Here is a 26,133-nt window from a genome sequence, read left to right on the forward strand (position 1 = left end):
TTCTTCTTTCTGGAATATTCCTTTTTCAACTGCCCATCCATGTATACACAAGGTTTTTTCAAAAATTGCATTTAAAGGATACTATGAAAAGAAAAGGAACTCCTCCATGGATACTCCGATATCACTATTATCATTTTCTCTGAAGTTATAATAAATCAATCGGACAATAGAATTATTCATATTCAATCAGCTGACAAGTGGATTATTCATTGCATGCATCACACAGTTTTCTGGAGAAGCCCTTTCTTCTTCTATAAGGTCAATATTTGTTTTTCAGCCATAGTATTACTAGTAGTTCTGTGATTCTTCTAGTTTGCAATCAATTTTATAACACCATCTCAAACAGGTTTAGTACCTCGAATATGCAAATACTCAATTGGCATTGCATTTTATTTTGTAATAGTATTTCTCCATGTTGTAACATTTGTATTGCTCCAATTATGTATTTCTAAGTTGTTGTAATTTTATATTTCTGCCAATAAAACATTTTCATTTCCATTTTCATTTTCATTATGTGAACAGTAGACCTCACGCAGTTTTCTCACCTACAAGTATCTGCTTACGGACTCTCCAGACATCTGTGTGATGCATGCAATGAATAATCCACTTGTCAGCTGATTGATTATGAATAATTCTATAGTCTGATCAATGGTATCTTCAGTGTGGACGATATATATAGTAATATCAGAGTATGGAGGAAATTCCTTCTCCTTCCATATTATCCTTGAAATGCGAATTTCAAAAACTTTGTGTATACATCGACGCGCAGTTAAAATAGGAATATTTCTGCCAAATCTCATAGAATTCTATCAACGCGTTTGGCCGTAAATGCGTTACATACATGCAGAAGAAGAGAATCCGAGTACGTACAATGAACAAAACATAGACCTCACTTCGTTCGTTCAACTATGCGTGCCCATCAGTATCAATATTTTTCATATTTAAAGAAACGAATTTGATAGGTGATTAGAATAATGGAATGAACCAAATCATGCTGAAGGAATTAAAATATTTTTGATTGAAAAAATATTTTTTCAAATATTTTCACTAGATGAAAGATTATCACGAAACTAGATGAATTTATTATCATATCGAATACAAATTCAAACGTGAATTGAGTTTGTAAACATTTTGAACAGGTGACATCAGATACTTGTGGATGAGAAAACTGCGTGAGGTCTGCTGTTTACAGAACTACTAGTTAATGAAAAGGAATATAGGTCTATAACTATCCTTGGTGAATTCAAAATCCTTTGCATAATTTTATAATTTTCAATTCTGCATAATGAGAAAAAATTTTATTCTTTCAATTCAAATAGGATCCACAATAGAACCCAAAATATAGAAAATATCAAATATCATCAAATACCAGTCAAGATATCAAGCTGTTTCCATAATTTTCACCAAACCTGTATAATTGGTAGTTCTGTGAACAGTAGACTTCGCGCAGTTATAAACCACAGTCTTCTCTAATAATGTCCATCAGGGTGAATTATGTCCTGTCCTGTCTTGTCGGAGAGATATCGGTAAATAAACGACTAATGGCTGTTTGGGTTGTTGTATCGACAATGCTAATAATTTGATGCGAAAAGCTCTGCTACTATTATCAAAAGCTTACCGAGTTGAAATCAGAGAAAAGTCGAAAGAAAATACTAAGCTACTTTAAGTTCACTCATTGCATGCATGCAATTAATAATCCACACAACAGCTGTTTTTTCACCAAATTACATTGAGATATTAAATTGCATGCGTCCTTGCATGCAATCTATAATCCAATCGACAGCTAATTTATAATGTATATTTCTAAAGTCTGATTTTTACGGTAATATTGGCGTTCGAAGGAGACTCCTTTTCCTTTTGTATTATCCTTGAAATGAAAAATTTCAAAAAACCTGATGTATACGTCGACGTGTAATTATTCAAAAACAAACATAAAAATCTGGTGTGGCGCACTCTCACAACTTTCCTTGCCATTATGAAAATTGATCACCTGACGCTAGTGTTCACGCGCATCTCAAGTCTACTACTATTCAAAGATCCAAGCCAGCTGGTGACAGGACAATAAGGCTGGAGACACACTATCTCTTCATAGTGAATGATCTAATAGAATCAACAGTTGCCAACAGTTTGTAATTATTGAAATAATAACATTTTCTCGAATTTCGAGCTCATTTCCAATTTTAGGTGAAAATGCTACTGAACACTAATTGTAGAGATTTTCATGCTTAATCTTTTCCAATAAACATTTTTTGTTCAAATTGTATCTGAAGACACACGAGGTCTGCTATCTCTTCGTAATGATTGATTTAATAGAACCAACACTTTTCAACAGTTTGCGATTTAATAATCACATTTTCTCGAATTTCAAGCTATTCTCTATTCTCTATTTTCAATTTTAGGTGAAAAAGTTACTGGAGATTAATTGCAGAGATTTACATGCTCCATCTTTTCCACTTGAAATTTGTTGTTCAAATTGTATCTGAAGACACACGAGGTCTGCTATCTCTTCGTAATGATTGATTTAATAAAACCAACACTTTTCGACAGTTTGCGATTTAATAATCACATTTTCTCGAATTTCAAGCTTATTTTCAATTTTAGGTGAAAACGTTACTGGAGATTAATTGCAGAGATTTACATGCTCCATCTTTTCCACTTGAAATTTGTTGTTTAAATTGTATATGAGGGCTGATAATTGGGAATCTAAAATCAAACTTTGCATAGATGGGGCGGAGCTCCTGAAATTTTTACATATATGAGACCTGTGGCAGTTGATAGAGCTCATCCATGACTAGTCTAGGTATTAAATGATCAGAATCGTTGGAGCCGTTTCCGAGAAAATCGCGAAAACCCTGTTTTTGACAATATTTCCGCCATTTTAGCCACCATCTTCAATTGAATTTGATCGAAACTGTTCGTGTCGGATCCTTTTATTGTAAGGACCTTGAGTTCCAAGTTTCAATTCATTCCGTCAATTTGGAGATGAGATATCGTGTACACAGACACACATACAGTACAGACACTCATACACACACACACCACACACCAACACACCACACACACACACACACACCACACACACAGACCAATACCCGAAAATAACTTTTTCGGTCTCAGGGGATCTTGAAACGTATAGAAATTTACAAATTGAGGTACCTTAATTTTTTCGGAAAGCAATACTTTCCTTACCTATGGTAATAGGGCAAGGAAAGTAAAAATCTATTGCTGCGTTTCGCTGTAAATGTGGAGCATAGAAACATGAATATAAACAAAAATATAAGTTATACATAAAGAGAAATGCAAAACCGTCGACTTGAATCTTAGACCTCACTTTGCTCGGTCAACTAACTACTGTATATACATTACTTTTGAATTTTTCTGCTTTCAAAGATGTACCCCAGGAGGAAATCAAGATTACTTCAAACTGGGAATCCATAAAATTCCAGACGAATACTATGAGGATGACTATGGAATGGGAATAAGCAAGATTGCAGAAACCAAGAAAGTTAAACTATCAGATTATTTCTTGACAGTCTACCGTCGTGCTTGGTTGTGTAAACCAGAAGGGGTAAGTAACTAACTTATCTGAGTAGATTTGACAGACATCTTCCTCTTCTCGAATTCCAGGGTTGCAATGTCTTGTCTTGTACCTGGCTTGTCTCAGTCAGCGTCTAGGGAAGGCCGGAGTAGAGTAGTCAGCATCAGGGAAGTGCTGGAGGGGGAACTGTTCTCAGTGTAGTTTTTGTAGGGTTGTTACGATGCCTTAAGAGTATCAAAACCCGTACTTTGTATCGGATCAAAACAAAAGTAGCCTATCAATACCGCTTCAGTATTGACACCTTAAGTCGTCGGTCCAGGCTGTCTGAAAAGCAGTCTAAAACAGCTGCCTAAAAATCACATCATTCAATTTGGATCTCCGTTTAATAATAATAATAATTCATTAGCATTTGAATAATTGCAATATCTCAGTAATCTCCATCTATAGACTGGCTGGCCGCTATGGCTTCCTATAAAATGAGCGCCGCTATCCAGAGATTGTCAGTTTGGTGTAAGGGTAAGCATTCCGGACCGGCAATTAGGAGGTAGCCTACTTGGTTCGATTCCCGGGCTGACGAATAATTTTGAATAGTAGCGCTCATCAAATTTCCATCTAGCTGTTTGCCCTGTTGTCAATATTTGCAGTAGGAGAAGTTTTCTAGGTGAATCACAGCATTTAATTTGGATTCTCGTTTAATAATAATCAATTCATTGGCATTCGAATAATCGCAATATCTCAGTAATTTCCATTTGTAAAAAGCAGTCGTTAGGTGATGTCAAGGCTCTGAAATTGATCAGTTGCGACCTGAAAACTCTGACAACAGACCTGAGTCAGCCAGGTCTCTCAATATTATTTCATTATTACCGCTTGAGTATGGAAGAGAAGTATTGATAGGCTGAGTGGGTTGAAAATTTTATTCTTTTTTCAAAAAAAAGAGCCAAAATTGATATTTTTAGCCCATAGCCTCTCAAGAAGAAGAATAAAAAATGGAATAAGAATCCTTATTATCATAGACTGAACTCTTTCCCACTGTGGTTTTTGTTTAGAGTGGGTTTCAAACTCCCTCACTCTATACAGAATTTTGCCCGGCGCCAATCAATTACTATGAATTGATAAAAAAATACACTGTACTATATAACTTCACTCACAGAAGTAATAATAGTATAGAAGGAAAAGATAAAAAGAGATATATAGATCAGGGTCGTGTGTAAGGAAATGTATGAAGTGAAAGGCAAAACAAAGGTTAATTATGAATTTATTTATAAACTTTAAATTGAGATGAATTTATAAAAAATTGATCAAAAATATAGTAGCGATTAGAAATAAATATACAAGATGATTGAGTTTTAGAAAATACCAAAGTTCAAGTTTAATTTCACACAATAAAATTTAACAGAGAGTTCCTATTATCAGGTTACTTAAAGAGTGAAATAAAATCAAAAATTGAACACCTCTAGTAAAAATACGATTATGGTCAAAAATAAAAGAATTGATAAATTTCAAAGAATGATTGTGATAGGCGAGCCTTGCTTCAGCCTATTTGTGCTTGGAAGAAAATTTCAACTGTAAGCTCACAGAAGTTTGATTGAAACTGTACCTACAGATTTGTATGGAAGACGTAATAATTAATTTGCTGTTTACTTTGATGCTATGTAATTGATATACTTATTTGGGCTTTTAGGGTGGGGTGTGTGGATTTGAAATAAGGAAAATTGAAAATTCTCAATATAAACTCTACCTGGCTCAGTCAACTCCCTATAGTGTAATTGAAGTCTGAAACAAAAAAATCACTCCTACACTGAACACCATCCAAAATCCAAGAGACTAAGAGCAACTAAAAGCAACTAACCTCGCAAGACATGGTCTGCCTGCTTATATACTAGCACCACGATTTTCCACCCCTCATCACCCTTTGCCCTCTAGCTCCGCCTACACTCAAATTCTTCAGCCTAATATTCAGCTTGCAAACTGAATTCAATATCAATTTAAATTCACTTTAATGTTATTATGATATATCATTTTGAACTATGGCTTCCCTTCATCATTAAAGGAAAGTATACATACATTCACCAATATTTAAACTTTAAAGTTTGGATACTGACAATTGAATACATACTCATCGAATTTGATTAATACAGTAATAAGTCTTATAAATCCAATATGGAAAATACATTAATAATAAATACATAACAAAATGCAATTTCATACATTACATCATTACAATTGAATTGAATAAATCAAATTAATAAGATACTTATTAATTGAGCAGGTTTCTCATACTCATTGTATAAATTTGTAATTTCATGTGGAAATAAATTGAATAACTCTATACTAATTGTCAACATGTTTCAATCAAACATACCTAATTCTATTTACAAATTTACACTTAGCCTAAGAATCTGGATTCAACTAGCTTCTTAGCTTATAATAATTATTATTAAATTATAATTCATTGTTCAACATATCATGTAGTGCCTGTCTCAGATTGAGCGACTACAACCGAATGATTGTCGGTATAAATGATCCGTTTCTTGCAGTCCAACAGCTTCGGGTGGAGGAGACTGGAAAAATCTGGGCACTCTTTTGTCCATAGAGTAAGAGATTGCTCTTAAAGGCGGAGGAATCATATTTGATCAACGGCATAAGGATACAGAAGACAACGGGAAACCACTGTATTAAAGAACCATTTAGGTGTCCTTTGTAGGACTCATCATGGCAGTGTTCAATACTAAATTTTCCGGAGTAATAAGTTCCCCATTCGGATCTCCGGGGGGAACGGCAGCGAACAATGTTGTGAAGAGTGTAGCACCAATGAGAGTTGCTACGTGGAATGTAAGGAGTTTGTATGCGGCAGGGAAGCTTGATAATGTGATAATAGAGATGGAAAGACTGAGAGTGAATGTACTCGGTGTCAGTGACGTTCAATGGCCTGGCTCTGGTAGGTGTGCATGTAAAAATAAAATATTATATTATTCTGGAAATGATGACAATGCACACAGGTATGGCGTTGGTATTATAGTAGATAAGCAGGTCAATAAATCAGTGACAAGTTTTGTTCCATATTCTGACCGGATTGTAATGTTGCAAATAGAGTCATGTAAGGGAAAGATTAATATTATCCAAGCTTATGCGCCAACTGCGGATAAAGAAGATGATGAAATTGAAGATTTCTATCACCAACTGGGAGAAGTATTAAAGTCTAGCAAAAAGGGAGAGGTCACCATGATAATGGGGGATTTCAATGAAAAAGTTGGTAAGTTGAAGACAGACGGATGTACTGGTGAGTATGGTCTGGGTTCACGGAATGAGCGTGGGGAACGTTTGGTAGAATTTTGTCAGAGTAATGATTTGGTAATAATGAATACAATGTTTGAATGCCAAATCGCAGGATATATACATGGAAATCACCCCAAGATAAAGAATCCAATATTGTCAGAAATCAAATAGACTTTATAATGATCAGGAATGTGCTGAGCATAGAACTATAGCCTTGATGAGTCACACCCTAAAGGTATTCCTCTAAATCATTCATAAAAAATTTTTTAATAAGTTAGAGGCTGATATGAGTGACACACAACTGGGTTTTCGAAGTGGCCTTGGCACAAGAGAAGCATTGTTTGGAGTAAGTGTATTGATGCAAAGATGCCTGGATGTAAATATGGATCTTTATATGTGTTTTATTGATTATGAAAAAGCCTTTGATAAGGTACGGCATGACAAACTGTATGAAATTCTCAAAGGTAAAAATATTGACAGTAGCGATATTAACATAATTACCAATAATTTATACTGGAATCAAACAGCAAAGATCAGAGTTGAGAATGAGATGACTGGGGAGATGAAGATTTGTCGTGGTGTTCGTCAGGGATGTGTCCTTGAATGTTTACAGTGAAGCCATTTGTCAAGAAGCTTTAATGGAGCAAAATGTTGGTCTCTCCATAAATGGAGTAACTATTAATAATTTACGCTATGCAGATGACACACTTCTGATAGCGGGAAGTGAGAATGAGTTGCAGCAATTACTGGAAAATGTGAATAACTACAGCAATTACTATGGGTTGAAGCTGAATCTTAAGAAAACCAAGTGCATGATCGTCTCGAAAAAGCAGAGAGTGCCAATTAATATTGTAGTGGTCAATACACCTATTGAGAGAGTCACAGCATATAAGTATCTTGGAGCATGGATTACTGAAGTGAACGATCAGACTGGGGAGATCAAAGGACGAGTGGAAATAGCACGACAGGTGTTTATAAAAATGAAAAGATTTCTGTGTAGCCGAGATATTAAACTAGAACTTAGAATACGAATGCTGCGTTGTTATGTGTTTTCTACATTGCTGTACGGCATGAAAGCATGGACTTTAAAAAAGTCAAACCTCAAAAACATCGAGACATTTGAAATGTGGTGCTATAGAAGGATGTGGAGAATACCATGGACAAGAAAAGTGACAAATAGGGATGTAATGTTAATGATGGCAAAGGGATGTGAAGTTGTTGCGACCATAAAGAGAAGAAAATTGCAATATTTGGGTCATGTAATGAGGGGTGAAAAGTATGAGCTGTTGAGACTTATATTGCAAGGAAGGATCATGGGAAAGAGGAGTGTGGGAAGAAGAAGGATATCCTGGCTGCCTAATTTAAGAGAATGGTATGGCTGCAACTCAAGGGAACTATTCAAGGCTGCAATCAATAAAGTGAAAATTGCCGTGATGATTTCCAACCTCCAATAGGAAAAGGAACCAAAAGAAAAAGAAGTACAACATATATTTTTTGAATACTTTATACATAGCCTCATCTACTTTATGACCTAATTTTTATTAAGACATCTACATAATTATATCATGTTTATTCAAATAATTGCTTCAATAATATTCATTATGCTAACCTCATGGTAAAATTGTAGCATATGCTAACCATGTTGTTACATTGTAAACTGAATAATATCTATATTCTACTACTCTCCTCACTATATATCTATATTGCTATACACCATCTACATATACCTGCCATCAACTTATGCTATTGCTAGATACAAGGGTTAACACAAAACACATTGGGCCATATGGTTTCTATTGTAAGCATGCCTGTGAATAACGTTGAGAATATTGTTGGCAAATTTCTAGGAAAGAATTGATTCTGTTTCAAACTAATATGAAAAGCATAATGATCCATGTCGTCTGGCTAAGTAGGCTATTCTCTCAATAGTTTTGAGAAATGGTTTTTTTCCCATTATTTCAGCTATCGAGCATCCATTTTCTCACAATACAATATGTTCAGAGCATGTGTTACAACAAATAACAGAAATCTACGATTTTTCAATTTCAGGAGAGCATATGGTCGCCATTTGTGGCTCAAGACATTGTTACAATGCATCAATAAATGTCAAAAATGGGTACTAGATAATAAGTAATACAATTAATACATACAAAATAATAATATCAGCCTACAAATATTTGGTCCAGTCAATTACATAAAATTGGAAATTACTGAGATATTGCAAGTAATCGAATGCTAATGAATGAATAAACGAAATCCCAAATTAAATGCTATAATTCACCCCAAAGACTTCTCCTACTGCGAATATTGACAACAGAGTAAACAGCTAGATGGAAATTCGATGAGCGCTACTATTTCAAAACTTTCCCGGTCTGACAAATAATTTTTGAATAGTAGCGCTCATCGAATTTCCATCCAGCTGTTGTCAATATTTGCAGAAGCATAAGTTTTCGGGGTGAATTACTGTACAGCATTCAATTTGGATTTCCGTTTAATAATAATAATACATAAAATTCCTGTATGTTATATAAACTTTCAGCTCACAGTGCAGTTTTCAATTTCCTTTCAGAGAATGTAACTAATGCCTTAATTTCTATTGATAATGAATTGAACAGATGATTATGGGTGATCGGTAAAGTGATAGGTTTGACTATTCCTACAAAATTGTTTCACCAGAATAGAATGAATTTCTACAGAATAGCTGCCAGATTATTGTAAAAAATTCAACTGTTAAAATTTGGTGCTGGTGAATAACAAAACAAAAGTATTGATACCAAGAAGTTTTTCTTATTTTCAATTGGATGTTCAGATTGATAGTGGAAACGAATGAATATTATCATCATCATATCACTTGTCTTTGCACCTGGTGAATATTGCAGTGCAGTATGGGCTAGGAGTAGCAATACCAACGAAGTTGACACTCAGCTGCGCAGGGCAATGTGTATAATAACTGGTACCTTGAAGTCTACTTCAGTGGAATGGCTGCCGGTTCTAAGCAACATTGTCCACTCACACATAAGGAGAATGAGTGCTTTACTGAGAACATGGTCAATTCTGTAGGGAAAACCACATCTCCCCATTCATCAATATATAGAAGCACACAAAGGAAGACTTCCTTCAAGAAAGCCCCCTTGGCAGTTAGCTAAAGAGCTATTAGACTGCTCATTCAGCCAATCAGGCAACAGGAAAAGAGAGTGGGAGGAATGTATTTTTAGAGCACCTTTCAAGCCTGAGGATCCAACACTGGGACTCAATGTTTTTGAGCTACCACGCCACACCTGGCTTCTTCGAAATTGCCTAATTACTGGGTATGGCAGATGTGCTGACCTGCTACACAAATGGGGATGGGTTGATTCTCCAGCTTGTGACTGAGGTGCTGCTGTGCAGAACATCGACCACATAATAAATGCATGCCCCAGAGCCTTTGTAACGATTTTTACTGGTTAAGGTTGGACCGCTGTTAGGATAAAACAATATAAACCAACTTAATTTACTCATAATATTACTAATTATCCTGTTCGCTGATGAACAGAAAACTCAAAAAAAGATTCGATAGTAACAATTTAAAACATAAGTCATAAAATAAGATTAATGAAAATTACATTATTCAGAACTAAAATCCATCATTGTAAGTTCAAAAGAAATAATTCGAATATTACCAAAAACATTAGATTCCAACAAATTAGGATTTAATAATTTGAATTATAATTTATGTTGATAGAAACTTGAGTAACTTAAATCGTCCCATTATATTTTGAAAATTCTAACATTATATACTCAAATATGATACAAAAAATATAATTTGAACAATATAAAGAAATACAATAAATCTAATTACCTTTTTAAAGCGGATTTGGTCGCAAATTTGAAGATTTTACATTTCTGTTTTACTAATGACTGTGGTATTTTAACATATGAAGAAAACTAAAAAAGGAGGAAACTTTCACAGACTGACTACCATTTTCATTTAGTAATTAATAAAGATATTTACTTTTTACATTTTTAAAGAAATAGGAGAGAATTCTCCCTAAAAAAAACTAATTCCACCGAATACGTCTGAATCGTACCATGATTCAGGACAGACTAAATGAGCAAAGCAGAGGCACGATAATCTTGGTCAGAAGGCCTACGTAACTGACAATATTCTGCGAGAATAAAATCGAAGAGGAAGGGAGAAAGTGAAAGAGAAATGCTATTGAAAATTCATTATAAAGGACAAGGACAGAAAAAGGAGAACGCACAAAGGCTACTATCAAACAGAAAATGCAAGTAAAATAATGAATATCTTTAAAACTGACAAACAAGCTCTGTCTCATTCTAACTTATAATAAAATTAGAGTGAGGTAGTTGTTTGTTGGAAATAATTCCAGAATAACAAGATAAATTACTAGATATTAGTTGTGCATGTAACATTTTGTTACACCTTCAATGGAACATTTGAAGATATTTTCAATATGACGGACCACGCTAAGGCGTGGGTAGAAAACCTAGACATTTCTTTGTAATTATAGATTCAGATCATGATCGACAAAATATATATGCACCTTCAACTTCAAGCAATACGATATATATATCATCATCCATCATGGACCAGGCTTGTAAAGCCTGTTCCGGTGTCCACCGCTTCCTCGGTCTTCCGACGTCCCTTTTCCCATCCAACTGCAACTTCCAAGCTTGTAGTGGAAGACGAGTTGGTGGCATACAGCGCAGGTGATTTGTCCACTTCAATCTGTATCTTTCAATGATTGCTGTTAGTTTTGCACATTGATGAATATTATCATCATCTTAATTCAAATTCTTTTCTCTTTGACAGAGGCCTGACTTGACCGATGAATTTGTGTCGATTAATACAGTTATAATCAGCATCAAGGATATCTACAACATAAGATATGAGGAAGGAGTTGATGTCTTTTTGCAAAAATTTGATGTTGACCGTGTAAAAGTTGTTGAACGACTGTGTGTTGCAAAAGATGTTGTTAACAATACATATTCATTCCCGTTTAAGTGTCGTAAGTAGATCCAAACATTCAAGTCGTTTAATATTATATTACAATAGAGAGCATGACATGGAAAATATGGGAGAATCGTAATTCTTGTACAAGATAAAAGTTATTACAGAATATTCAAATCGAAATAGAATCTACAATCATGGAATACAAAATACAGTTTCTTACTATGAAAACGAAATCACAATAGCTTTTATCAAAACTGAAATTTAGTTAAGTTATAATAATAAATATTTGCATTGTCAGCAAAACGTTTTTTGCACTAAAAATGAGAAGCCTACAAAATCAAAGATGAATGAATAATCATTTGATTTCTTTCACAGTGGATGATTGGAGATATGAGCAAGAAACAGAGGAAATATCACATATTCCAGAGTGAGTTTCATATAAATACTAATTTATCGATTATTAACTGCATACTCATTCATTCAAACAATGACAAAATATGATATGATTATAATGAGTGAACAACATCTCTCAACTTTCAACTTCCAGTTTGCAACTTTCAACTTGCAGCTTGCAACTTTCAACTTGCTAATTGCAGCTTGCAACTTGCAGCTTGCAACTTGCAGCTTGCAACTCTCAACTTGCAGCTTGCAACTATCAACTCCCAACTTGCAGCATGCAATTTTCGACTTGCAGCATGCAACACAAACTTGCAAGCCTAGACTCATGTTACAACATGATCTTCAAGTATTCTTCAAGGTTTTCTAGTATTTTTGAGTCATCTCAGCTTTTCGAAGAACAAACAGTGGATTTGTTCCAGAAAGTCAACTAGAATAAGACAATTTTTAATTCAAAGGGTTTTGGAATAAAGCCAAAGATATGCCCAAAATCTAGGGGTTCCATTTTTCAGCATTTTTTCTGCCTTTTCTCAGTTTTTAAAAAGACTAATTGACCGTTTATGCTCTAATTTGCTACTCAGGTTTGACTGAAATGTGATTTCACATTTGCGTGTTGATATGGGAATAAGTGCACTCACGGGCTTGAGTACACTCAACAATAAATTATCTATTATTCGACCAAATTTTACTTATCATGCTTGATTTTGAATCGTCTTGATGAGCCGAGAAGAATGAAAAGTGTAGTTGGATGAGATCCGAGCATTGTGTCAGAAGTTATAAGTGTTTGAAATTTTGATCCTTGACGTGTACTTTCCACTGTGAAATACGTTGTGATAATGTGAAAATAAGTTGGTGATAATGGTTGAAGCTGAAAATAGGTGTTTTCCACAATGCAAGGAGCATTGTTGTCAGGTGGACCTGAAAATCTATATGAGATGGAGCGCTCTACCTGGTCTCAGATTGTAGAGTACAAAATCACGATCAGAGGGATTTGGTTTTACATCTAAATGGTAACAATCGGGAGATATTGTTGATTAAATTTATCAAAGTTTTTTTTTCAATTTTTACCCATTTTTAAAAATCATAACTATGTTCCCATTGGAGATAAAACGTTCTGAATTACCTCATTCTATCTAGAATTTCATAATCTAAAAAAAGGGCATGAGCAAATTTTCTGTCTGATGACTGGATTTTGCAGAAATAGCTGAAAACTGAGAAATGAAACGAAAATACAAGGTTTTCGAGCCACTTTGTATCTAGAACAAAGCAATTTTGCATGAAAAAATTGGTTCTGGACTTCTCTCATTGTCCAAAATAATATATTAAAAAATCAGTATTTCAATATTGCAAACACTAATGTATACAATATGTGCCCAGCTACACCTAGCTCGATCAAGTGTAAATGCTGTAGATGGATGCTCTTAGATTTTACTAGCCTAAGTTTCTCATTATGTAGGCATATGGCATAGGCATAGGCATAGACTCAAGTGATCAAGTGATAAAAATAGGAAAGTTTTCCCAGTATCTATTTTCTATAAACATTACTTTTTAAGATCTGAGTGCCTGAAATTTCTGGGACAATCCATTCCAAATCCGGTAAGAAATAATTATATCCATGCAAATCTGAGTTTGACTTTTTTATGGTGATTGCGAAACATTCTTCTCAAAGTTTTCGAATTATTTCTTGTAATTTCTTTGAAATTCAAAAACTTTAAAAAAATGTTTTTTCCTCTTATTCAATGAACAATCCTCGCGACTTCATGAATTTATCTCTCACCGGATACGAAATGATCCATCCCAAAATTTTAACTTCAGGCGCTCATATATAATAATCAGGAGAAAATGTCTACACTCTGTATTATTCCTGCAGTCTCGCAGTGGAAATCTTAAAAAATTCACCCCGGCCAGTTGATGACGAATTAGAAGAAGACGTACCAGTACAGGAAAATAGCACCTCCATTTCAGATAATGGACCCTCAATCAGAATAGAACCATCTCCATCTACAATTGACAAACCTAACAAGAAATATGTGTGAGTACTGTACTGCTATTGTTATTCTTCAATAAATAATCATGGGCATGGTCTGGGAACACGAAAAAGTGGTAAATTGTTCTTGTTTGAATAGTAAATGGTTCAATCAAGTTTCTGATGCAAAATGTTCGCCTGGAACGCCATTTCAAAATTTTTCGTTGAAGATTTTGGCGCGCACTTACAAACTTGATTTACACCAAAATGTGTCGTTTACAGGCTGCGTGAATGAACAAAGGCTATCCACAAACTTACCATCTAGAAAAGTGTGCATTTCTTTCACCCCATTACTCTCAAATATTCTATAGAGAAAAAATCATTCAATGGATGGTTATCAAACATAATTTTGTTGGTTATGTATTCTATGGTTATGCTATGCTAAACAAAAAGCTATCAGCGCAATCGCAGAGAAGCAATCAGACCACAATTCAATCGTCCAATGAGAGCTCTTCCAATTAATTATTGGTACTATTACAATTTACGACGCTTCGACTGTGGCGCGGGAACTTGTTACTGGAACTAGGTTCGTAGTTTCTGTACAGAATCTGTCAAAATTGTTCCTATGGAATAATTAAATATGGCGCTGAACTGACCAGGTAAATTGCAAGTTGGGCAATTTACTACATTTCATGTCTCCTCAATGGGCCTAATGATTATTGAGCATTAGAACTACAACCTTCTATTTTTGTTTTCATCTTCCTAGTAGTGTTGTATTGATTGATTGATTGATTGATTGATTGAGTACTTTATTTATGTAGATTACAATATATACTGGCTTATACACTTATATACAATAGCTTACAATACAGCAAAGTTATAGATGAATTTACATAATATAGACTAAGAAAATAACTATTGAACTGTATATGATATGAAAAAGCAATTTGTAATATAATAACTATAGATAATAATCATATTGTTATGCATCTACATAAATTGGCGGAGCTTTAGACATATCAATGTCCATTCTTTGGGAAGAATATTAAAAATATCCTCCCCACTAACTCTCTACCAAAAAGGTAGTAAGATGTATTGTATGTAAGATCTATTGCGGTGACAGTTTTCCTCACTATCTATATCTTCGTTCTCTTTATGTGAAATAACCAAATGTTATTTTTTCACTCTACAAAAATGCAAGTACTCCCTAATTTACATTTTAAAACTATAATTCTATTCAATTTTTGCACTGCACGAGTGCTCTTTGCATTAATAATCATTCCTTGATCATCAGATAGTAGAAAATAACTTTCGTCCTAAAAAAATGATGAATATATTATTCATAATGGAAAAATTGGGTCCCTAAAAACTCAGGTCCCAGGATCACAACTCCCGCTAGAGAAACTAAGGGTCACGACTAAAATTTAAAGGGCCGGTTTCCGAGCCCGGGATTTAGGCAAGTTCTAGACTTTAAACAGCTGGAGTCAGAAAATTGGCTTTCCAAAACGTGGCGTAGTCGCAGTGAATGGTTGCAGCAAAATAACTCTTTATTTCCTCATTTCTATAATTGGAAATTTTTTCCTTGATGGAATAAAACATTCCCAAATAATTCAAAATAGCTGAAACTTCACAATATTTTCTCTTTATTTTACTTTGTGTTCGATTTCCCAATTTCTCGAAATCTAATTTAAACGTGACTTTTGACTATGTCTACGACTATGCCCTGCTTCGGAAAGCCAATTTTCTGACTGCAGCTGTTTAAAGTTTAGAACTTAGCTGAATCCCGAGCTCAGAAACCGGTCCTCAATGGGGTTTTAGTTCAAAAGTATTTAGGGTCACTCTAGATATGGTTTTAAGTTTTTTGGTCCATGTGACCGCTACTCACTCATCAATTTCTAGTGTATATGTAGGCAACTGCTAATTCTATTATTTTTTTCAAGCTGTCAAAATTCATTTGTCAATACCGAATTATTCCTTCCCAAATGCTATCAAAAGTTTGATGGACATCATGCGCTTATTCCACAAGAAGAGTTTGGGAAACGATTCATGATTATCGATAGGGAGGTTCAAATTTGCGAGTCTGGTGAGGTAAGATTGCCAAATAATCTATTTTTATGAATCATTCTCAGTGTAATGAAGCCGATTATTCAACATGCATTTCCACAATCCGAGAGTACCCATTGCTAAATTTAAAAGTAGTGTCGACGACGGTGGAAATTCATGACAAGTAAAATTGGACTGGAAAATGTATTTTCAGTAAAAATCAGTATTTTTCATGTAAAAATGTATTTTCTCATAACCGAGTCGGTTATGGAAATGCATTTTAAATAATCGGCTACATTATATTAGTAATATGGTGAATTCCAGGTGCCGATTTTCTGTCTTGCCACTGCCTTCTTTAGAAGATAGTTGTTGATATTTCTGATGTAATATTAACTTTACTATCGTATTTAATAAAACTTAAAAGTGAAAAAACACTTACATTGTTTCATGTGGCGACGTCCGTTTCTTGCTGGTATTGCACATTTTCAAGCCAAACAGAGATTGAAGTGTTTAAGGTTATGAGGGTGAAATTTGGTCAGAGTGGGGGTGGAGAGGAGTTTTGGCGAATAATGGAGGAGGATTTAAATGAGTTTGTCAAACAGAGTGTGGGAAAAAAAGGTGATTTGGTCATTGAGTATATTGTTTGGCTGTTGTTTGGTATACTTGTATATTTTAAACTGTTCCAGTACATTTAATTTTCCGCTTTTGTGGGAATAGTGGAGTATTTTGAGGTTGTTGTGTATGTCAGGGTAATTTTAACTGCTGTTAATTTTTGTTTAGAATAGTCAATTTTTTAGAATTTGTTCGCATTACTGTAGTGTTAGTGGAGTATTGATAGATGAGCAAATATTATCCAATAGCTGATTTTGTTGATTTGAAATGAGCTGAGTATGGAAATGTTATCAATATTTGATCTCACTTGGAATGCTAATACTGATATATTATATTCTAGCAGGTAGGCTAACCTATGCTCCGAAAGGTATAGTTTGATACTTGCCCTAGTGAAATCTTAAAGAATTCAAAATAGGCCTATAACAATCCTCGGTAAATCAAGAATCTATAATGAAAATTTCAAGTTAATCAGTTGAATAGTTGAGACGTGATGATGCGTCATTGTGAATTTCTCATCCCCTACATGTATAAGCCAGTTCTCCCCTCTATTTTAATAATATAAATCGTGTTTGTGGCCAATATACAGCATAACAATGTAATGTTGGAACTTCTATTCAATACAGAGCGCATGCGCTAACGCTTGTGTTTCCCTATAGTGAGGTCCACGTTATAATGGCAGTATTTGATTAGCAACGATACTACTATCCTTGTCCATCATGCAACAGAGCGGATAGCGCTACCTCTTTCTCGTTTTGATCTGTTGCCAGATCGTCTTTCAACAATGTTGAATTAATAATTGATTAACAAAATATTTTATTTTAGTTATGAGAATCTATTATGAATTTATTGAAAAATATAATTTCTTGCGTATTACTTTCCTTGCCCTATTACCATAGGTAAGGAAAGTATTGCTTTCCGAAAAAAATTAAGGTACGCCAATTACTAGATTCCTATACGTTTCAAGGTCCCCTGAGTCCAAAAAAGTGGTTTTTTGATATTGGTTTTGTGTGTGTGTGTGTGTGTGTGTGTGTGTGTGTGTGTGTGTGTGTGTGTATGTGTACACGATATCTAATCTCCCAATTAACGGAATGACTTGAAAGTTGGAACTTAAGGTCCTTACAATATAAGGATCCGACACGAACAATTTGGATCAAATGCAATTCAAGATGGTGGCTAAAATGGCGAAAATGTTGTCAAAAAGAGGGGTTTTCGCGATTTGCTCGAAAACTGCTCTAATGATTTCTACCAAATTTATACCTAAAATAGTCATTGATAAGACTGAGGATCGGCAACGTTTTTCTCCTATCTTTCTCCACTGTCATTATAACGTGGACCTCACTCAAGTATCAAGTGCCAAAGTAGTTGGAACAAACTGTTCGATAGTGGAACATAGATTATGATTTCTATGACAATATTTATCGATAATGACGATGCTCACTCTTGAATCATCTTCACGGAGCTTCTTGGAACTGGGCATCAATGTGGAATATTTTGATTGTACAGAATATAATCATATATATTCATATGCATATCCATTCATAGGTCAAAGTTGGGAGAAACATAATTTTAAAATTAATATTTTAGATACTAATAGAATCTAGTAAGTTCTGGAGCCACTGACATGCCTCTTCTTCAGCTTAATGAACTTCTGTCAGCCCTCCATGTTGTGGACCCTCAGATATTAGGTGATTCATCGATTGAATTTGTCCACATTGGCACAGAGGATCAGAGGTGTATTCCCATGCTGTCATCAGCTCAGCACACCTTTTCACCTGCGTCCTGAACCGGTTAAGGTCACACCACTCACCATGTCTCAGTTGGGTGCCAGGATCAATGTCATTAGGGTCATCCGCAAGGCCTTTGTTCCTGACCTCTCCCTGCAACCATCTCAGTCTCCATAGCTCCTTCGCACTTCTTATTTCCTCCTGCTCATCAAGTCTCGAGTATCTTCTTGACTTGAGGCGCCTTGGTGGAGGGTTAGCCAAATCGGGTCGATTTCAAACGAGGCAAACGACAGAAGAGTCCTGCGACAGTCGAGACCAGTGACGGTAGACACCGGCGACATTCGAGGCCAGCGACGGTAGAGGACTCCTGAAAAAGTGGCCTCAAATATCGCCTGCGTTAGGCGACAGTTGAGGCCACTCTAATTTTTGTACAGCCCCGACAGTCGAGACCTGCGACGGCAGAGGATTCCTGAAAAAGTGGCCTCAAATTTCGCCTGCGTTAGGCGACAGTTTAGGCCACTCTAATTTTCGTACACTCCTGACAGTCGAAGCCTACGACCGTAGAGGACTGTAAAACAGTCCTCTACGGTTGTAGGCTTCGAATGTCGTTGGTCTCGACTGTTGCGCCCCCTCAAAAACACAGTAAAAAATTTTTTAAGGAAGAATGTTTATGAAAAGTTGTTGATTTTTCAAATCAACTTCCTAGATTATATAAAAAGGTAAATTTGTTCATTACTCTGAGCATTATACTACTGTATATAACCTTTTTCTATTCTCTGAAGCTTATTGATCTTGTAACTTTTGGATTCTTTATAACTTTACATTCGTGTAACTTTGAAAGTTCAGCATGTAAAATAAAGATACCAGCATCTTTCCATCCTCCAATTGAGTTCCATCAACAAAGGTGTCAAGTCATATACATTCCAGTACTTGGATGATGGTCCCTGAACATATTTTTAAGTAATGGGAATCCATTACTACTGCATTATGCCTCCTTCATTGACAAATCTGAATATTCATCTATCTTCTATCCATCTATAAGACGAGATGGTGTCTGTCTTTCTGTCTGTATGTGAGCTCATCATGCTTGAAATACTTGACTGATTAGACTGTAATTCTTCACAAAGATGATCATTCTGGAAATCCTTCAAGGATAAGCAGTATCTACCTTCAAAGTTCATATGCTTTTTCTTATGAAGGAAGTTTCCATTATTTAGTTTTCAACAAATCAGAAGTTATAATTATTATAAAATGTATTTTGTCTAGAATCGCAGTAGGATGTGTCCTCAACATCGCCTGCTGCAAGCGAGTCTCTAATTTTTGTACAGGCCCGACAGTCGAGACCAGTGAGATTCGAGGCCAGCGACGGTAGAGGACTCCTGAAAAAGTGGCCTCAAATGTCGCCTGCGTTAGGCGACAGTTGAGGCCACTCTAATTTTTGTACAGCCCCGACAGTCGAGGCCTACGACCGTAGAGGACTGTAAAGCAGTCCTCTACGGTCGTAGGCCTCGAATGTCGTCGGTCTCGACTGTCGCGCCCCCGCCAAATCTCTAGAGACTGGGAGATCCTCATGAATGAGTTGCAACTGGGAAATGAACTTTTTCTTCTTCTCCAACCTCCTGAAATCTGGAGACATGATGCTACTAAGCAATGGCAACCACTCAGTCTCTGTTGGTCTCAATGTCCCACTAATCTTCCTCATAGTTTCATTGAAAACTGTATCAATTTTCTCAACTTGTCTGCTGCTAGCCCAAATAGAAGAGCAGTACTCCCCTGTGCTATCCTTAGCAGCGGAGATGAAAATTTTCAAAGTACTAGTTTTAACATAATTTTATTTTCAATTCCCTTTTTGGATAAGTTTCATGCCTTATATCATTTGATTGTACAGAATGATCGCATATTTCGCATATCACATACGGTGATTGGAAGAACTAACATATCAAACATTGAGTATGGGAATGGTATAATTGAATTGTATGCCATAAAGCTACCTGATGGAGGAAGAAGTATAAGATACACGGAGGTCAGAAATTTCTATGCAAAAACAAGAAAACCGGTTATGGATTACAGTAAGTTCTGAGCAAACTCATGTTCTAGTATTTTCACTTTTCAAGCTTTCAAGAACACTTATAAGTCAGTACTTATATAGGTCCGTTGAAAGAGTTTCTTGAACTGAACTGAAAACTTGACGTAATGAAGTCTTGAAGAATTTAAAATAGGTTTATAAACATACTGTTCAAACCGGAAATCCATTTGCAAAATTTTAAATTAATCAGTCCAGTAGTTGAGACATGATGATGCGTCATTCCTGAATTTTCCATCCTCTACGTGTACAAGCGAGTTCTTTCATTCATTATAGTGTAGATGATAACCCCATTGAAAGCTAATACAATAATGTCATTTGGCAATGCAGACATTACATATATGCCATTGTACACGCTATGAATATCTAGGCACGCTTAATGTGACTGGAATTTCAACTAAATTTCATATTTTTTCAATTTAATATCAATATTGGGGACCGAGCTTCGCTCTGGAGTACAAAAGCATGAAAAATTCATTACAAAAGAAGAATTTTTAATAATACTCATAGTTCATACAGAAATGTTCTATCTAATCTCAGTGAATTGAGATTAATTCCCAGACGAATGCACAATTTTCCCACACAAAGGCCCGGTTGCACAAAAGCTGGTTGAATTTTAATCCTGATCAATTTCACGTGAACCAAATCAGAGAAGACAATTTCAAAAGATAGATCTACTGAAATCAATCAGGATTACAAATAACCAGGCATTTTTGCAACTGGTACTATGTACCTGATTGAATTATTACAAAAGCACAACAGCGAGTCATAATTTTGACACAGTCCCACACACATGAACTCGCTCATTCACTTCTACCATCAACAGACTACGAAATAATTATTATCAGCTGTTTTTCCAATAATGAATAATAGTTATTCTTCTAATGTCCTTCAGCAAATTTTCCCAGGGATGAGACCTAGTGCAATAGAATTTTTATATCATAAACCTACTATGTTCCAAATTTCGTGAAAATAGTTAGAGCTGTTTTCTAGATACGTTGAACATAAATAACCAGATATAATAAAACAAAATAAAATCTTATAGCACCCTTTATTTTTAGAAAACTTTAAAATAGTTTGACAACTATATTTGGTGATATAACACCACCGTCAGGTTATAAAATAAAATAAAATTCGATAAATGTTCACTTATTGATACAAAACAAACATATGCTTAATTTATTTCTGGTTAAAGTTATTGAATTTGAATTTCGAATTTATATTTTAAAATTTGAAATTTCATTTATTCACTTTTGATTTTATCAAAAATTGGATTATTTAAGTCAAATTGGATTATATTTATTAAATTAATCCTATTCAATTTTGCAGTTTTATAGATATAAAATTCTTTTTTTAGTTTAGTTTAATTAGTTTTTTTTTATTCAAAGCCTGAATATGTTCATTGAACCTTTTTTGAAAACATCTATGTGTTTGACCAATGTGAAATCTTTCACAATTACTATATTCCAGTTTATAAATGCCTGATTTTTTAAATTGCTCCTGTTGTATTTTCTTATTAGGAATCTTCTTCATTAAATCAAAAGCATTATTCGAATTTATATTTTAAAATTTGAAATTTCATTTATTCACTTTTGATTTTATCAAATGATAGAAGAATTGGAATAGATATTCCCTTGATTTTTTGAACTAGTTGGTAAGAATTTGTTACATTATTATTTCCTTTTATTATTTCTCTAAGGCAGTACTTTATTCAAATATTTTTAAGCTTTATAAGTTGGAGCATTCAGATAGTTTACCACAGGTCTTATAGGTATACCTACTTTGTAAATTTTGGGTTGACCTCTTAAAATTGGTGAGGCAGGATTAATCATTTTCATTTTAAATTGATCTATTTTATAAATAGCTCCACATTTTCATATAATATCATTTTTTTACAACTGCGCATAAAGAAAGAATTTACACACTCATTTCTCTTTTTTTCGCTCACTTTTTCGCTCGCAAACCATCTGCGCATGCGCAGTAGATTTACTTTACGCTCCCAAATCATTCACGCATGTGCAGGAGAGTTTCTTTACACTTCCTAATCAGCTGATTGTAAGCAGCTCGCCAAAAAGTCAAATCTTAACCTAAAAAGTTGTCAATTGTAACTCCGCTGATATAAGTAATTTAACGGGTTTGGGCAGTTGTAGAAAAAAATTTTGTATGTAATTTGTGTGTAATGCTTCTTTATTGCTTTTGCAAAACTGTTTTGCGTGAGCGATAAAGTTGCACATTACACTCTTAATACATAAATAGCTATTATATTTTTGCAGTATTCTTTAGTTGAGTCTTTTCCAAAAGTTTGAAATTTATTTTCTCTGATAAATTGTTCTACTTTATCATTTTAATCTATTTCTTTAATGATATCCTTAGTGTTTCCTTTATCTGCTTTTGTTATCATGGCTTTCCCATCAATTAATTCATTCGAAATCGAATTAATAATTTTCATCTCTTCTTTCGATTTTACCAAAATTTCCTTTTTCTTAAGATTGTTATCCTTTCTGAGTTCCTGTGCAGAATTGTTCCTCAAACATTTCGGATCTCTCTCTTTTCAAATCTAATCAAGGTTTCAATATGTAAAAGTTGTTCTTCAATTTCATTCATTTTATTATCCAAATTGATATTATATTTTGAAGCCTTCGAAAGTAATTCATTCTCTTCCTCATTGAACTCAATATCTGTTAGATTCTTCACTCTTTCAAATGATTTATATTCATCAATTCTATAATATTGATTTGAGTTAATATTTTTCTTTTGTTTAAAAGTTGGCATTTCTATTTTTTCAAATGTTTGAATTTCTTCTTTTCAATTAATGGAGTAATAAGAGATTTAATTTGTAATTCAAATTCTTCAATCAATTCCTCATGGAATAGTTCATTTATTTGTGTATCCATTATCTTTTTCTCTTCTTTAAGTTTTGAGAATTAATAATTTTCCTCTTCCTTAAGCCAAATACGTTTAGCTTTATTTATTGTTTTCAAAGCTGCTATAGATTTAGATTTAGTTATTATTTGAATATATTTAGGAATAATTATCTTTTTTGAACATACTTTATTGAATGATATATCTCCTTTTACCTCAGCAATCTTCAATAAAAGATTGAGAATCTTCAACTCTAATCATCCATGGCAGCAAAAAACAGCAGAATTCGAATCAATGATTCATATATTGATAAATATTCCTATGTCAAAAGAAAATTATGAAAAAGAAGTGAAAATTGAAAAACATTTCGCAGTAACAGATGGATATCTACCAAATTTATTGATAAGATGATATATGAACAAATTAATCCACAAAATGATAGAAATTTATAAAATAAGTAATACATTTGTGTTCCATACAACAATATCCTCAATAAGGCAATTAGGAAGACTTTCGCAAAAAAAATGTATTTAAGATACAAAACAACAAATGATGCTTTTGATTCAATAAAGAAGATTTCTAATAAAAAAAACAACAGGAGCAATTTATTTAAAAAATCAGGCGTTTATGAACTGGAATGTAGTAATAATTGTGAAAAATTTCACATTGGTCAAACATGTAGATGTTTTCAAAAAAGGTTGAATGGACATATTCAGGCTTTAAAATGAAAAAATACTACTCAAAAATCAGCGTTTGCTGGGCATTTAATTGAGAATAATCATAATTATATCAATAGAAACTCTAATATGAAAATATTAAGCATTGGTAATTAAAGTGATGAATTGAATGTAAAAGAAGAATTTTATATCTATAAAACTGCAAAATTGGATAGGAATAATTCAATAAATATGATCCAATTCGACTTGAATAATCCAATAAATTCTTGATAAAATTAAAAGTGAATTAATGAAAATTTAAAATTTTGAAATATATATTCAAAATTTATATTTTATAACTTTGACCAGTACTAAATTAATCATATGTTTGTTCGTATCAATTAGTGAACATTCATTGAATTTTATATTATTTTATAACCTGATGATAGTGTCATATCACCAAAACTAGTTGTTAAACTTTATAAGAATAAAGGGTGCTATAAGATTTTATTTTGTTTTATTAATTAAAAAGTAGCCCATATCAATGAAGTGATTTTTAACCAGATAAAAATATACAGAGATTGCTTGATTAATATTATAGGATAGGATATCTGGTAACATGGAAAACTTTATAAATTCAACTTTTTTACTGTTTTTCAGATGTTCAATACACGTTCGCAAGTATCGAACGTGTCAAATCATCTGTTGAGGTGGCAACAGATGGAACATTGTAAGTTCACAAGACAAAATTTCAATTATAGACTTTTGATTTTCTTATTGCTTCCTCTTCATCTTCTTCTCCTTATTCTTCTTCTTCTTCTTCTTCTTCTTCTTCTCCTTCTCTCTCCTCTTCTTCCTATTCCTCCTCCTCTTCTTCTTTTTCTTCTCCTTCTTCTCCTTCTTCTTCTTCTTCTTCTTCATCTTGCTTTTAAAATCTCTACTCAACTAATAACCTGTTTAAACTATTCGAATCCACGGTTAGGAGCTTTGAATGGTTTCCTTCTTGCAAATGCCAAGATCTTCACTATTTTTTAACAACACCTGTTTTAGCAACAAGTAACTTATCACTAGTCAGAAACGTTAAATAAAAGATTTTGTAGAAATGCTACTGACATTAATTTATCAGTTGCATTCAAAAAATTCAATAAGTATGAATATTTAGATAAGAATTTGATATTCAGACAAGAATTTGCTAACTCACTCCACAATAAATTCTGGGCCTCGGTCAATCTATTTGAGCTTAGTAAAATAATTTTGGCACCAACCGTGGAATCGAAAATTTAACAAATGAATCGGCACTCACAATGACTCAAGTTTACATTTTAACTACGCTACTATTTTCCAAACTACATGCTTTCAATTAATACAAAATAAAATCAAGGATATTTTCCATCCAAATAGGCCGAAGCCTAATTTAGAGGCCGAGACTTGTTCTGTGACTACATCTTCTCGCGGTGACGACTCGTTTAGAACTGCCGCTCTTCCACTCAAATTTTCCAATTTTTGAGAAAACACGTGGAGCGCCCGGCCTAATTTCAGGTTGAAACGTCGTGGGGTCGCACGGTTCAAATACATTTCTAAATACGTTTGCATTCATTTCATTACGAAATTCAAGCCAGTACTATGGAAATGCTAGAAGACTGCAATAATATGGATGGATAAGAAGCAAGTTAGCAAATCTTTTATGGCAACACAGAATTCATGTGCTTACTTTGTGCATGAATAAATTCTTTAACAATCAAAACAAGGTTCACTAGAGTTCATATTGGAAAAATTTAGTTCAATTTTGATCAGATCAACAACCTGAAAGAAAGGCACAAAAAAACTACAATTCAAACCTCTCAATATTCACCATATTACATGAGGAGCAAATTGGCTATCGCTAACCTCAAAATTATAAGAATCCTCTACTGGTTTGATTGGGATAGATTGTAGCAGTCATGGGGAGTCAATATTGGAGTCAAAAACGAGTATTCTGGCTTCCCACAACTCTTATTATTGTAGCCTTATTACTTGAAGCTGC

The 26,133-nt window shown here is 34.1% G+C and overlaps 1 protein-coding gene across 2 annotated transcripts in view; it reads left to right on the plus strand.

Moving 5' to 3' along the window:
• The window catches only part of LOC111046349, a 124,204-nt gene that overhangs the window by 19,559 nt on the left and 78,512 nt on the right, over positions 1–26,133 (plus strand). For both annotated transcript variants that reach the window (XM_039440728.1, XM_039440727.1), the window contains exons 3-9: positions 3,391–3,568; positions 11,628–11,823; positions 12,144–12,195; positions 14,035–14,196; positions 16,071–16,218; positions 20,398–20,578; positions 24,771–24,840. In XM_039440728.1, the coding sequence (XP_039296662.1) occupies positions 3,391–3,568; positions 11,628–11,823; positions 12,144–12,195; positions 14,035–14,196; positions 16,071–16,218; positions 20,398–20,578; positions 24,771–24,840 (987 nt within the window). The remainder of the gene's footprint in view (positions 1–3,390; positions 3,569–11,627; positions 11,824–12,143; positions 12,196–14,034; positions 14,197–16,070; positions 16,219–20,397; positions 20,579–24,770; positions 24,841–26,133) is intronic.

Source organism: Nilaparvata lugens, chromosome 14 (genome assembly GCF_014356525.2).
Source record: "Nilaparvata lugens isolate BPH chromosome 14, ASM1435652v1, whole genome shotgun sequence".
Classification (NCBI taxonomy): domain Eukaryota; kingdom Metazoa; phylum Arthropoda; class Insecta; order Hemiptera; family Delphacidae; genus Nilaparvata; species Nilaparvata lugens.